The sequence below is a fragment of the Phycodurus eques genome, chromosome 22, assembly GCF_024500275.1.
Source record: "Phycodurus eques isolate BA_2022a chromosome 22, UOR_Pequ_1.1, whole genome shotgun sequence".
Classification (NCBI taxonomy): Eukaryota; Metazoa; Chordata; class Actinopteri; order Syngnathiformes; family Syngnathidae; genus Phycodurus; species Phycodurus eques.
In genome coordinates, this window is record NC_084546.1 from 8,256,825 (window position 1) to 8,272,013 (window position 15,189).

Sequence of the window (15,189 nt, forward strand, 5' to 3'; positions counted from 1 at the left end):
TTTACCATTATTTGTCACCAATTAAGTTTCATGATTTGTAACGTTTTCTAAAGATGCTAATTACATTTTTTAAAAACATATTTAGTCTTTTTTTGTGTGTGTCTCTCTACTGTTATTGATCAAATTATATGAACATGACCCATATAGCCTTAGGTATTTTCATTTGTTACTCATTCCCAATGAGCTGTTGAAAAAGCTGTTCTCGCCGTCCAACACTCAAACACGACACAGTACAGTATATGCACCAACATGAAGCTATACAACAAGCTGTCCTTCCCGTGTGTGTTAGTCTCCATGCACTGTATGTGTGCGGCAGCCAATCAGGCCGTGTGGGCGTCACGCAGCCACTGTATTAAACAACTCCAATGGAGCCCAGCATGCGTTCTACTTCCGCCTGTCACGTGAAACGAGGCAGAGCGGTTGGGGATGGTTGTGGTTCAGGATACAAGGGATTGGGGGATTTCGGGGCAGGGGCATAGAGGAAGCGAGGGTGGTCAGTTAGAAGCAGGAAGGGATGGATTGGACGGATGGATGGCCCAGTAGACTGAAGCGGCTGCCAGACACCCAACTTTGCCGCACAGATGGAGCCTCCGCCTCCTTCTCTTGGTACTGGCCAGCTTGTCCTCGTAAGTGTGCGGAATTTTAAGGCACAATGACTCGCATGTATAAGTGTGGATATTTCTTGTTTTCTACTGTATGAGCATCTATGAATGTCCATTTAGTTTGTCCGTATGGAAAATGCTGAGACGTGAGGCGGGTGGAAAACTGGATGTGTGTGTGTGTGTGTGTGTGTGTGTGTGTGTGTGTGTGTGTGTCAATAAATCAAGCTAACGTGGTAAAAAAATAAAACAGGCGGAAAATTGTCAGCGGATAAATATGCAAATGCGCGGTGAGTGATCAGAGTGCAGTGAGCCTTGTTTAATGGCCGTGCTCTTAAGGAAGCTTTTTATGACACTGCCTTTTTTTTTTCTCTCCTTTTCCATAACATTTGCTTTCGAACAGTGTTTACCGGGTGCCTACATTCAATTAAATATACGTTTTCAGCCTGCACATCTAAAGTGCGCCCTGTTGTAATGATGATGATGTATCAGTACACTTATAATCAGGTGGCCATGGACTGTACAATTCGTTTTTCTGTTGGAACATCTTATTAATTGAGCAAAAGCGTAGTTGCACACTACAATAGTCTACCAAAGCCATGTTCCGTCTGCCCATTTGCAAAGTGGATCAAAGTAGACGGTTGTATCCATCATTTGTTCAAGACCACAATACTTCCTCAAATGAGGGATGCACTCATACCATTCTTTTTTTCAGACAGAGTACAAGTACTTACGTTTTGACACGAAACAAACTTTTCTTGACCCTGGCATATGTTTCACTCAAATATAACACTTTTTAGAGTAACAGCTTGTCAATACTGATATCCAACTGCATGCTTTTCTAACAGTCTTTCATACACACATAGGCATTTAGGTTTTGCAGTGCCTTAGTCTGAACGCTAAGGTGCACTTTACATGCTGTACAGTAGATCAGCGACAGAGAACTTCGAGTCTGCTATGTGTGCTACGTGTGCTGCGCCGCAATACGTTGCCCAGCTTTCTCCACCGCGACAAAGCTCGAGAAACTCTTAAGCTTGGCGCCCGAGCGGGGTTCACCCATCCATTGTGCAGAGCATAATTTGCAGTTGGCTGTGTCAGCATGTAGTATCAGAGCATTTTTTTCAGAGTTGGGGTACAAGACGTACAGTGTCGGCTATGATCCCTAGCTGCAATAATGGCCACTGTAACTGTAAATATATCCGTTCATTAATATCATTTCAACTCTGTTGCTAAGCAAAGCTGCATCGCTAAAATACAAAAATGGTCTCTGAGATGAATTCAAGTGTGGAGTTTGCAGCGCAATGTTTAAGATGACATTACACGACCTCCCTCCAGCTGCAGTCGAGTAAATAAATGCCCCCAGCCAGTATTTTACAAAGTACGGTAAAGTCAATACAATGTATATGCAAAAAATGTACTGTTATTAAGAACTCCTGATATGGCCAGAATGCTCATTAGCACCACCTTATAGCATTGAGTGCCTAATCATAGTTACAGTTATAGTATGAAATCACAGAGGATTTAATCAAACGCACACACGTCAATGTATTTGCATGCATGGCGTGTCTTCCGGTAGTGATAGTTTTCCTTTTGTTTTGTTTTGTACGTTTCCATTTCAGCAGTGTCCCAGTCCATGTGACCTTATGTCCTTCCCACCTTACCTGTGGTCACTCTATCATGTTAAACTTTCTGTGTGTGTGTGTGTGTGTGTGTGTGTGTGTGTCTGTCTCCGTCTCCAAGCAAGCATTTGACCCCCTTTACACTCCACCTTGAGTCCTTCATATCAATTCCTGTGGTGAAAGCAAGAACACAAGGTCAGGATTTGTTGTGTGCCCTTGGCATCCACTCAAGGAGATAATTATCAGAGATGGAACTGATGTGTTTGGGCGTACGTGTTCGTCCATACATACGGTTTGTGTGTGTGTGTGCGCGCGCGTGTGTGTGTGTTGGAGATGATGAATATGTTAGAGCCAGGCTGCCTTTTACTCATGCAGAATGCAACCTTGTGTGCCTATACATCTGGGTGGGAGCGCGGATCTAAAAATTCTCACGTGATAATTTGCTTCTCACACACATACAGAGATTTTTACAAGTTGGGGGGTGGGTGACAAACAAACATGAGGCACTTGCCAGCACCCCGTAAAACTAATCTCATATTTCCCTTTTGCTTCCGGGAGATTGCGTGTGTGATGGCCCCAAGGAGGCCGAGAAAGATCAAATCAAAGCGAGCTCATGTCGCCCAACTCAGTTCTCTGAGTGTGTGTGAAAGTGACACACACACACACATGCACGTGGGCTAGAACGCGCATTGTGTGCGTGGGTGTGTTCCCATCCCGACGCTTGTGAATCACTGCTGAGAAAATTGAGTTGAAGGTTTTGCAACACCTTCTCATCCCACCTTGTCAGAGTTATGCCCTCTTTGTGTCTTAAATCAAACACTGGGCACCTTTTGACATCTATGAGATGCTCTGCAATGCCCATTTGCGGCAATATGAAGTTCAGATGGCATTTGATGTCATTATATGGCTGCAGAGTCCATTTAGGGTTGTTGAGAAGGGAAGTACAACTCATTTTTTGAAAGAATGTCGTCTCCAATGCCATTGCTGACGTTTCACTATACCGTACGGGCGGTGCCGCAGTCTCATCAAAGTATGAAGATGGTGCCATCACATCTCTATTGCTGAGATCATGAAGTCTCAAGCCAGATTTTCACAGTATCTAGAGACAAAGCCATCTTATCCCCCTGTATTTTTTGGAGCTTTCAGAGGGAGTGTAGCACCTGGAGAGGCTTGAAAATACACCGTACTTCATTCTCACGTCCTCCGTGGTGCCCTGAGATACGATTGACCCCATTTAGGAGTTTTTTAAGATACCAGCTGCTGTTGAGTCGAAGGGGATGAATCAATGGCTCAAATTCCATGCGCCTCTATCAGCTAAATCTTGATATATCATGACAGATCACAGACAGCATCCTCCATTAAGTAATAGCAAAACACAACTCACTTTTATTAGATTTCATGTCACAATGCAGTATCCCCCACCCGACTGCCAAACAGTTCCCAAAGTGAAGACCACATGTCCACAGTGAAGAATTGCAAGTGAGCAAAGGGCTGCTGCAAGGATCCAATAATGTGTCCATCAGCAGCTTGTGGTGACAGTGTTAGTGTTTGACGGGCTGCTGAAGCCCCCCTCCCCCTTCCACACAAAAAAAAGAGAGACAATTCTCTCGCCCTTTATGTCACTCCAACTGCTTTCCTCGCCGTCGTGCTGGAATCCTGCGAGACAATAAATTTGCCTTTCCACATGTGACCTCCATGCCTTATTTTTTCTCTCTACTCTCACGCTGTCTCTTCCGGGCCGACATGCCCCTCCATTTAATGATCACATTTCTTTTACGGCCTTCTATTTTTCCAGAGTAGTGGAATACAAGCATGCCAGGGTGACTCAAGGTTATTGCAATCTAGAGGAGACTGCTCTTTTCTTTTTATTACACTCTACCTTTGGCCTGGCCATGTTGCTATCCAACAATGTTGTCATCCACTCTTCACGTAGTTTATTTTATTTTTTTTAACCACATATGCTACAAAATCAAGCATCTCTAGGCTTTTATTCCGCTGAAATACTGTAGGAAAATAGCAAATCCTCCACTTAAGACTTAAATGCACCTGTCAATCACATTAGGTCCCAAGCTGATTTCGATGAGGACGCCGTTTGTACACACCTAGTTGGGAAAGTGTATCACGATCAACAAAGTGGCATTTGAATCAATACATCTGCATGCACAATGAGCAACCAAGGGCACTGCTACAGGGTCAATACAGACATTATGCACAAGAGCTGCCATTTAAGCGTGCCACACGTAAGGTTGATTTATAGCTGACACATTGCATGTACTGTAAAGTACGGCTGGGAATTAGATATTCGAAGGCGGACATTGAGTAGGATTTCTTACGAAAAGTCATATTGAGGTCAAACTTGATGGTGATAGCGCCACCTGTTGCTTTTGCTCTCACTTTATAGCCTTGAAGTGGCTTTCGTTTCACCAAACTTCGAGTAGAGAAGGCTGATTAAAGCAATCGCTGCAAGCTGCAAATATATGGGGAGGTTTTTTTTTTTTTTTTTTTTTTAAATATCCTCCATTGAACAGATCGCCTATTTAACCAATCTCACTACTGGAGCCACAATATCAGTCAGTAGGACACCATACAACACACACCAATCCAAATAGCCTACGTCGAATATATATCACGGTTAACTTTGAACTGTAATTCTGCATATATTGGCATTTTCCAATTAGATTACAAAACAACTACACTTGGTGGAAGAGTTTTGCATGGGTCAAACCATCAAATCTGTTTGTTTTTTTTCCCTCTCACGACACAAGTAGAGTTGCAAATGCCCCGATTGTTTTTTAATGCTTTGGTTGTGGAAAAAGCTCATGTTATTGCTTCTATCAGCGTGTCACCTTTCTTCTCTCATTTCCATACACATTTTCCCCGCCTGCCGCTGCCGCCTCGTATGCAAAAGTCTTTGTTCTCGCCCGGAAAGGCAGACGTTTTTTTTTTTTTAAACTTTGCCTCCTGACCCTCCCTTGTAGCTGTGGCTTCTTTCAGTTGATCCCAAGAAGGACAGAAACTGTGAAGCATTTAATTTTGTCATCATATTGATTTTTAATTTCCGCCCAACATGTTTAATTTGACACCCTCGTTGCATAAAGTGATCAATAGCAATGAGTCAGATGTCTTCCAGGTTCATTTGCATTGAAAGCATCAGAGGGTCTTCCATAATGCCAAGTCTTCAAGGTCATGACTGTGAACCAAGCTGTACATGTATGTCATATTTGAAATGAACAAAAACCTCTAAAGCAAACATTCATTTAGCGAGTCTCGGAATATACCGGTAATTATATGCTTATCGTTTTTTGTGATCACAAGTGAAAAATTCAAAGGCAGATTACATTTCTGTATCGCTGAAAGTCTTTCCGCAGCTCTCCATTTGCTCAAGCAAAGCAAAATAAAAGTACATACAAACACACAGACAACAAACTGTACAGTGTGATATAGTTAACGATACATTACATTATCACACACACAGTGAATAAAAGGTTTAAAGCGGGCTCAAATAGGTGCAGTGATCATGTGCAGCGCCGGTGTCAAACTCAAGGCCCGGGGCCAAATCTGGCCCGCCAAGTCATTTGATGCGGCCCGCGAAGCACATCATCTGTGTCAACTTCCATGATTCTTGCTCAAATTCTCATAAAATAATAACAATAGATAGTAATCGTTGAGACATTGCAAGCATTTTCTGTTTACAGCAACTTGAACAATAGTTGAACAAACTATTATCCTTGACTTCTGATTTCAAAACTAGGTATCCATCAACTTGTTGTGTGTATGTAATACTATTATGAGGTGACTAAACATTTATATGGTTTCACAGTCAACGGGCCTCTGAGGGTAACCGTGACTACGATGTGGCCCGCGACAAAAACGAGTTTGGCACACCTGATGTACAGTATGCTTCACGAACTCTTTCAATGATAATATTGGGATGAATGAGGTGAGTTTCATTATTATTTGTCGTTTGAGGCAGAAAATTGAAACGGTCGATGTTGACTAAAACTGTCAGAAAAGCGAGTGCTGGTGATGGTATGGATGGTGAGCAGAGAGCAAAGATGGGCTGAGATCTTGCCAATGTGAGTGAGATATATCGCAAAAGGTTTGGGATATATGACTGTCTAGTGGCAGTCAGTTCCTTAATCATCACTGAATTTGCACCACATCTACTTTTGAATCAATGTATCTGTTGAAATACGAATTACGGTTCCCTTCCAAGCAATTTAACTCATGTAAAAAAAAAATTCCCCCCCAAGTGACACATCACATCACACATTCAAACTACGGCTGTGGAGAAGAAGTCATCATTCAAGCCATTTATTTTCTCAATCTTTTTACCTTAGTCATAGTCTATTGAAATTGTTGAAATTCATTCATTCATTTTTTTCCCCACTCATCTTGTACATTTTCCCACTGAAAGATGATGATTCACCACTTTGAGTTGTTTTCACGTACATTCTGCTTGCTTACAATGCAAACGGTGTCCATTAAGAGGCTTCCGGGAATTACTTGTCTTGATTAGATAGATTTGTACAATCTTTTTAGTCAAAGTGCTTTTTGGCAAATAGTGCTCGCTTGTCTCCACGCGTCATGTGATCTTTGGGCGGGTGAAAAGGAAGTTAGAGACAAATGAGGGGCAAGACGCAATAGAGCGCACTAATTCTTTTGTTGCGCCGTGGCACTTTGCTGGTAACTAATCACGGCAGGTGAGGCTTCAGCGCCGAGGGCGTGATGGATGACGATGCGGCAAATGCACACAAAGTGCGTCGGAACCCGTGAGGTGTGTGCGTGTTTGCTTTCCCTTCTGTAGACGACAGGAAATGTAAGAAGCTTAGCGGCAGACTCCAGGGGGATGAGTCCGCCACTTGTTGTTTAGGAGCTAAATATATTTCCTGTAATAAGACGTAATGAAATGTACGACGCCATGTCTGTGTATGTGTGTTTATGGGCAATAAACAATTAACTGGAGGAGAACTTTGTTTCTCAAGTCGGTGCGAGGGACATTGATTCCAATTATAAAAGACCTTGGTGTTGTGGGCAGTTCACAAATGAATAGCGCACATATTTGATATTAAGAGTGCGTTGGAACTGCTAAAAACATCCCAAATTCATCTTCCATTTCTATGGAAGCACAACTACGGACTAGGAGATTAAAGGCTTGGCTAAGCAACACACAGAGATGTGAGATATGAAGAGGAGTGGCTTTAATGGCTCACACGTCAGTCATTACTGCATTGAGAAGATTAAAATCGAGGCAGAAAAGCTTAAGGGACCTCCAAGAATTTACATAGTGGATTTCATCTTGTCAATCAACTAGAATATTTTACTTGATTTTACTCTTTGCGTGCCATTGCCCTGCACTGGTCATCAGCCAATTTGTTTGTTCCTGTGCCAAACACAAACGAATATCTCTGCAATGACACTCATGTTACTGCAACATATTATTATTATTACAGCTCACCTTTCTGTGTGCTTTCCTACTAAAGTTCCTTTGAGAACACATTGCCAGCCAATATTGGGAGAGGGAAAGCAAATCTAATCAATGCCCCTTTGTCATGGAAAGGAGTTTACAACTACATATCGGCCTTAAAATCTTTATGTTGTCGTAAAAGTAAGTAAAGTTATGCACTCGCAGATGCTGACCGCATATTTTCCCTGCTCACAGAAGTTCCAAAACGTATTGCAGGAAAGCCGTTGTTTATTTCAAACAATGCTATGCAGGCGCCCTCTCGAGAGTGTTTCTGGTCTTTCTTTGACTAAACCAAATTATGAAATATTCATTCAATTATCCCGCTACTCGTTTTGGAAATGAGTTTATTCGGAGTTCACAAACGTTCCTTGTCAAACAGCAGCCGCGCATTTGCGTGGCCAAACAACGCGAAGCTTCCCAAGAGGGACCATATAAATGTCTGCCACCTCAACTTTTATCTCTGATTAAATTGTGGGAACATTTGTGTTGGACACCTTAGTGGACATTTGCCTTATGTTCCGGCTTTTCTCTCTGATTAAGCCCTCTTTCAGATTTATTGGCCATGGGAAATAATGGGAAACACAGTGAATGTAGAGGTTTTAGGCCATTACTCATGGCTTTTATTGGCATGGGCTCCTCCTGGCGCACGGCCAATGACCTGCAAAAGGACAAAGCGAGGAACGCCTCTCCTGGCGAACTGTGAGGGGGGTGTCAGGAAAAGGAGCAAGGAACGGGAGGCAGTCGGAAGTAGGTGGGATGAGGATAACGCTTTATTAATTCATAAGACGGGGAGAAAAATGCAGTTTCCAAAACTTATCTGTGTGTAGGAAGAAGAGGGATTAGAACCAAATAAAAGCTAATATCAAACATGGCGTCTAGACAGAATAGCTCATCCCCAAGACCTACAAAAATTAGTCCTCAAAATAATTTACTAAAACAAGAGTCGGCACAAGCATTAGCTCATTAGCCATTATTTTCCTCAAATAACATGCATAATTTTGCGTTTTAGTGTACCTGGATGTCTGCATAAATGCTTATAAAATGTGATCTGATTGACTGTAAGAGGATATCTGATCTTCCACTTTGCACTGTAATGTTTACATGTTGCGTCCAATAAAAATGTAGAGTAATTATTTGCGTGGTATTAGTTTAAGATCTGATAGTATGAGAAATGTATGCAGAAATCCAGTCATTTCTAAAGGGTTAACAATAGGGATAAACCGATAACAGTGTCAGCGCTCAGACTCAGAAAAAATGCTCCAATACGACACACCGATACCACTTTACCGCACCGGCACTCAGGGGCGTGCACAGAAAATTGACGCAAGTTTTTTCAAATTCTTGCTAATACTTAAAATAATAGTCCTGACCAAAAGGGGATGTACTGGACCAAGAACAGCACTTTTTTCGGCAGATGCTTGAGCACCACTTTGGGAGCTATCTGTGCACGCCCCTGCCGGTACTTCTTTACCAGCCTTACATATAAGCCTAACATAACTTCCACGCAGCTGGCGTAGGAGCCATGGCAGCCATGTGGAGATACAGTACTTTAAGGTCAACACGGATGAGAATTCTTTGTTTTATTTTACAACTTAACCCCCTCGCCCAAGAAGCAGTCTTGCCGTTTATTTATTTGTTATTTTACTTCTTTTGTTATGTTTCAGTGTTGGGGAGCTATAAGACACTTTCCAGTCTACACATCAATCCATTATTACGTCTATGTTTAATTATTATTTCTGGTTTCCTATTTTTGGCAACCTTGGCCTTGTATCAACAGACTTAGTCAACATTTCATGTGTTAGTTGAATAGAAAGTTTACCAGAACGGGCTGCTACATGTGGTCAGATCTTTAGACTCTGTAAGCCTGTGGCTCATTAGCCAAGGTTACTGTCACACATTCCAAGTCACTGTAAGCAATTGTATGCATGTGTCAATTGGCGCCTCAATGTTTCATAAAAGTGGGAAAGCAAATGTCGTGTTAGTCAGAAAACCTCGTATACCTCTGCTCCCTGCAACCTGTGTCGTTGTTTCCTGTAATATAGAAAATGGGTGGCCACCGATGAACTTCCTCCTGGTTGTCGTTCTGTGGCTAAATGATCACATGAGGTTCAGTTTTCAGCTTTGCAACCGCTGACTGAAGGCAGCGCTGATGAAAATCTGCCCATTTATGAATAACTTAAAAGACGAAGCCTAATTGCCGCAAGGTGTTGGCTGAGGCGCGTTATAAATATTTCCTCTCATTTACCCAACTGCTGGTGTCACTTTGAATTGGTGTAACAAGACGGAGGGAATGGGGGGACTTTTCCTTTTTTTTTTTTTTTTTTTTTTTTATCACAGGATGCCACGTGTTAGGTGTAAAAACAGGTGCCTAAACCTCTCAGCCTTGTGAATAGCGCTTATTGGCTCCAAACTTTGAAACTCTCCTACTGTACTATATTTAACTAGTCCACTGGTTGTGTAGTAGCATATGCTCAGCCCATATGATCCTGTTTGACATGCACACAGGGACAGAATTCCTACCCCAAATCCTTGTCCAGGTCAAATCTCTGGATGCGTCACAAGTCCCCCATTAAACACGTTCTATGCAGTCGTGGTTGAATTGGCATCAGCACTGAAAGCGGGCAGTTTGGCACTTGATAGCAGAGAATGTTATCAGCTAATTAGTGCACGGAGCTGCAGGGGAGGGTTAGACGCTCGGTTTTGTGGTGTGAGCGGTGGCATCGCTTGTCTTCTGCCCCAATTAGAAATGCACAAAAGTGGGCATAGGAGTAAGCATCCTAAAGAATGTATTATTGTGGAAAAAATGGCTGGCCTACAAATGTTATTCCGTGTCGTTGCAGCACATTTAAATGTTCTGGTCTAGCTTGAAACAGTATACAGGGAAATAAATATGAGGAAACAAATGCAAATCTGTTTTGCTCTGCAGGGGCGGGATTATGCAAGCTATTGGATGCTTTGCTCTATATTCGATCCTCCTCCAGCCACAGTGCTTTCATTGCATTCTTTTCAAACGCTTTTTAAACATTTCTAGCCATAATATACATTTTTGGCTACATATGTAATTGGTTTCAGTTGGTGATGAAGCATTTTGGATCATGAGTTGAGGAACGATGAAACATGTTGCTTGTTGCCAGAACCCAGAGGCTTCACAGGAAATTATGCAGTTTTTTTTGTCTAAATTCTGATATAAATAGAGTCATTGTATCTTTTACATGGCAACATCAAATTATTGCCTTTTGGTCCTGCAAAAGCTGCAAATAGTTAACCTGGAGTCCAGTACATGGCCATAAGGGGTTAAATTGTGTATATTTAGGGGATGAATTCTTCTCATTTCATTAAAAAAAAATCTTACATTTAAACTTAATCTCAATTAAATTTGTATCCTAATTGGTAGGTAAGGTCATGTGACGATTTATGCCCTCTCGAAACAGACAGGGTGTCTTGTTCCACCCTTTTGGTACTATACTTTTGTGGTTGGTACGCTAATGGAAGGATACCAAAAGTGATTGGCTATTTTGGATATTTATTTCTGCATTAATTGCTGGATCGTACAAAATGCCAGAGTTAGAAGATAACAAAATCCTTTGACTCATATCGCTCTCAACTGTATTCCACTTTGGTCCTGTCCTTTTCTTATTTGATTTTATTGAATTTTTTTTTTTATCATTAATGGGATTTGTATCCCAATTGTTACTTTTCCATTCCACTCTAGAAACAGCAGTGAATCTATTGACGTAGCCTTTTGTCACCGTTGGTTGGTTGTCGAATGAAACTGTACCAAAAATGATTGGATTAGGTACCATTCACAACTTTTGACAAAAGATGTGCATAACTGCGCACTGCTTGGCGGATCATTCAAAACGCCAGATGTAATATAGAATAAAAGCGACGATCGTATTTATTATTGACTGCATCGGTACACAATGGAAAATATATATATATGTTAAACATACACAAGAATATGCAAATGTGGGTGTTAAGTGAGAGGATAATATTACAAAATGGCAGAAATGTCTTCACGGTGAGTGACAAATGGTGAAAAAAAATGGCGATAATTATGGCATTGGGGGGTCTGTACTATATTGCCGCTATTAGATACTTTCTATGCATATTATACTGTTATTCTGTGAGAACAATAGAGTTTTGGCAACCTAAGCTGTGGGGGAGAAGCTGTCACATAAGCCAACCACTCTTGTGATTGCCCAAGTGTTTATCAAGCATGGTGATTATTGAGGAGATGCATCTGACAGGCATACTTATCGCGCCTAAATAAGTCGCATTGAACTGCCCGGAGAGGGTGGGAGGAAGGAGGTGTGGAGGGAAGAGAGAGGGAGGGAGGGAGGGAGATGGAACCGCAACCTTGAGTGGAGAGAGAGGAAGGGAGGGAGGGAGGGGAAAAGAGAGAGAGATAGAGATAGAGAGAGAGAGAGAGAGAGAGAGAGAGAGGGGGGCTGCAAGGGGGACTTGGTGGCTCGCGTTTGCCTGAGCGGCGGTGGTGGTGGTCGCGGAGACGCGCGCCTAACATGCAGTGGAGAGCGGCGACCGTGGGCATTTTCTGCGCGCCTTGGAGAACCGTGCGCACGCGTAAAACCCGCATCGACTCCGACGAAGGCAGACTCGAAGGACGCTCTCCTGTGGATCAGCTCACAACAGCCTCGGAGGAAGAGCGGGAGGTGGCGAACAAGTGAGAGACGATGGGCATCCAGCCCGTTTTGGAGGCACTGTGACGCACTGAAGCCGCTCCACTTGGACTAACGCTTTGGATTGATTTTCTTTTTTTTTTTTTTTTTTTTTTTTTTTTTTTTTTAAACATAATACATGAATGCTGCATTACGGCACAGTGTGATTTTGTGAGTTTGGAGCCCCCCTCTCCTGCACCCTCTCCATCCCCGCTCACTCCGCCACCACCATCGTCCCCTCTGCCAGGATGCAGCTGCTCCGAGTTGCGTGGGCGCTGACTGGAGCCGCGATCTGCTGCTTCCTCATCCTCCTCATCCACTCTCGTCTGCTCAAAGAAGGTAATCCCGCGACCTCCACGCTTTTGCACCATCTCCGTGTTGGCGTGGAGTTGTCACTAAAAGTGTCTGTGCGCATCAGGACGGCTGCGTATAAAATTTACACACAGGCTAGATTTATTTTATTTTTTTTAAATTACACCCACGATGGGTAAGAATAAAGAAGTTCCGACACGGGCATAAAAGAAGCAATTAAACGGCCATGCACTGCTTTGTTTTAAACCTTCTCAATAGATGGCACTAGAGTCTAGCATTAGGTTAACATGGAGGTCAAGCCAAGCTATTGTTACCTTCTGTTGTCCTTCCTTCTGATTCTCCAACCAGGTTGAATCGCAATTAAGATCATCGCCATCATCATTCCCACCCGTCCTCCCATCCGTTTTAAAAAGCCATCCTCACCATCGCCACATCCATTCAGACACGCTGCACTGTGGCTCAGCTCTTTTTGAAGACCGATAATGGATGGATAGGATTTGATTAATTTCATTATTTTTATTGCTTCCGTTTCATTGTGGCAGCAGCAAAATGAGAGGCCTGTTCTGCTGTGTTGCAAAGCCGACTAATCTCTCAGGGATGTGAGTACATTTCAAGCTCTACTCCTCATGAAAGTCAAATAGTCGCTGTACTTGATGAACTTGGCAGCACATATAAAGCAGTTAATATTCCCATTTGAAGAGCTCTGGGCAAACATAGCCTCTTTGACACTCCTCGGTTTCCAGCGCGCCGGTCGCTGTTGGCCGAGTGCGGCGTGGAAACGGCCTTAGCGTGCTCTCGTTCCTGAGCAAATATTCAGGTCAGATACTCTCCCCGCGCTCTGGAGACTCCATGAGTACCAGGTTTGGAGACCATCCAACCGAGTTCTTGTGCCAAAATGGAAGACAAAGTGGAGTTGAGGATTTTGTGCTGGCACATGCCTCCAAAAGCCTCCCTTTGGAAGTCTTAATGTATTGTGACATGTTTGGGGTCAAAAAGACCAACATGTGGCCACTTCAGAATACGACAAAAGCGTCGCTCCAGGCTACTCTAATGTGAGGAAGCATGCTTAGACTCATCAGCAGTGCTGACTTTATATTTTAGACTTTGACTGTTATCATGTTGGGAGTTATTCATCATCATTTACAAGCTCGACACTGAATAGCTTGTAAATATGTGGTGGTATGGTATAACTTAAAACTCAGGCTTGCATGAGAAGTGCTCCCTTAACAGCAAAAAATGTAATAAAAAAAAAAACGAAGGTCAAAAGCTAAAAGCCTCATCGAACCAAATGAGAGGCATGAATTCAAAGGGCATCAGTGGTGATAATGAATGTCCACGCACACAGGGCCTGGCAGAAGACCCCGTCGGAATAGCTGGATTGCCCTGAAATCCATTGACAGAAACACAGACTTGTTTTTGAGTCTCATCTGTATATTTGCTGACACCCTGTTTGACACACACATTTTCGGCGAGCTTGGAGGAATCTGCATTGGGAAGAGGACTGAATGTACTCGTCACGAGACACTCCCAGTGTCCACTTCAATAATTCAAGCAATGGAGCTAATGTAATTTAGCTTCTCAGTGGGTTGTTATTTGTCACATGGCAATAGAGGGCCTGCCATGAGAATTGTCGGATTAATCCATGCATGGGATCAAGTGAAATAATGGTGTTGAGTCCCTGACTGAGAGTGATTTTAGAATGAAATGCAAACACAAAAGTATTGCTCTTAAAATTGGGTTTATTTAAGTACAATTACTTTAGTCACATTAGTTAGCACTCTTGTCAAGTGATTAAAACTACGAGGTAAGGCGGCAATTTTGGTAACTTCAGTTTACCTTAACACTCCGGGCTCTATTTTCGTGAACGGTGTAAATTTTGCACGGCGGGTGGCACAACTCTACGCCAGAATCGGGTTGGGTCGGGCTGCGCCACTGTGGGTGTGTTTCCAGCCGAGTGCAGTCACCGCCAATCAAAGCGGCTCGCTTTGATTCACTTAAATGTGGCACACTCACAGTCTCGCATGAAGACAGGGCACTATTCTCTGTGCGCAAGAAGACGATGCCATATCGCAGCGATCCATACGTGAGTGGAGCATTGCTACGGCAACAGATAATGTGAGTTCGTCTTGTCACATCATAAAACGTGTTGTCTTTCATTCAGCTACCTCCTTTATACCTTGAAGATTAAGGTGTGATGCCCCCCCCTTTCTTCAATGTGCCGTATATACGCGCGCGACACAAAGCCTTTGACACTGCTTGACCCAAATCTGCCCAAGGCTCTGAGCAGAACTGCCATGCCACACAGTCGCTCCCATCCATTTGTTCCATCTTTGCTGTCAGGAGAATTCACAGGCCCGTGCTTCTCTCCGTATGTGCTAAATCAAAACTGATGCGGGTTGCCTGGTGTCAGCCACAGTGTATGAATACACATCTCTCTGTCGTTTTGGACCATTACATCTAACCTTGTGGTTTTTAGGATCAATAACTGCAGGTGTCGGGCAGACTCTTTGCTC

The 15,189-nt window shown here is 43.0% G+C and overlaps 1 protein-coding gene across 7 annotated transcripts in view; it reads left to right on the forward strand.

The window, feature by feature from the left end:
- The window catches only part of tafa5a (TAFA chemokine like family member 5a), a 99,899-nt gene that overhangs the window by 24,482 nt on the left and 60,228 nt on the right, over window positions 1-15,189 (forward strand). Inside the window, exon 1 of one of the 7 annotated variants that reach the window (XM_061667310.1) lies at window positions 12,516-12,703. The exons of the other annotated variants lie outside the window; for them this stretch is intronic. Coding sequence (XP_061523294.1) covers window positions 12,613-12,703 — 91 coding nt within the window. The 5' untranslated portion in view covers window positions 12,516-12,612. Of the gene's footprint in view, window positions 1-12,515; window positions 12,704-15,189 lie in introns of those variants that run through there. 7 annotated transcript variants of the gene reach the window in all.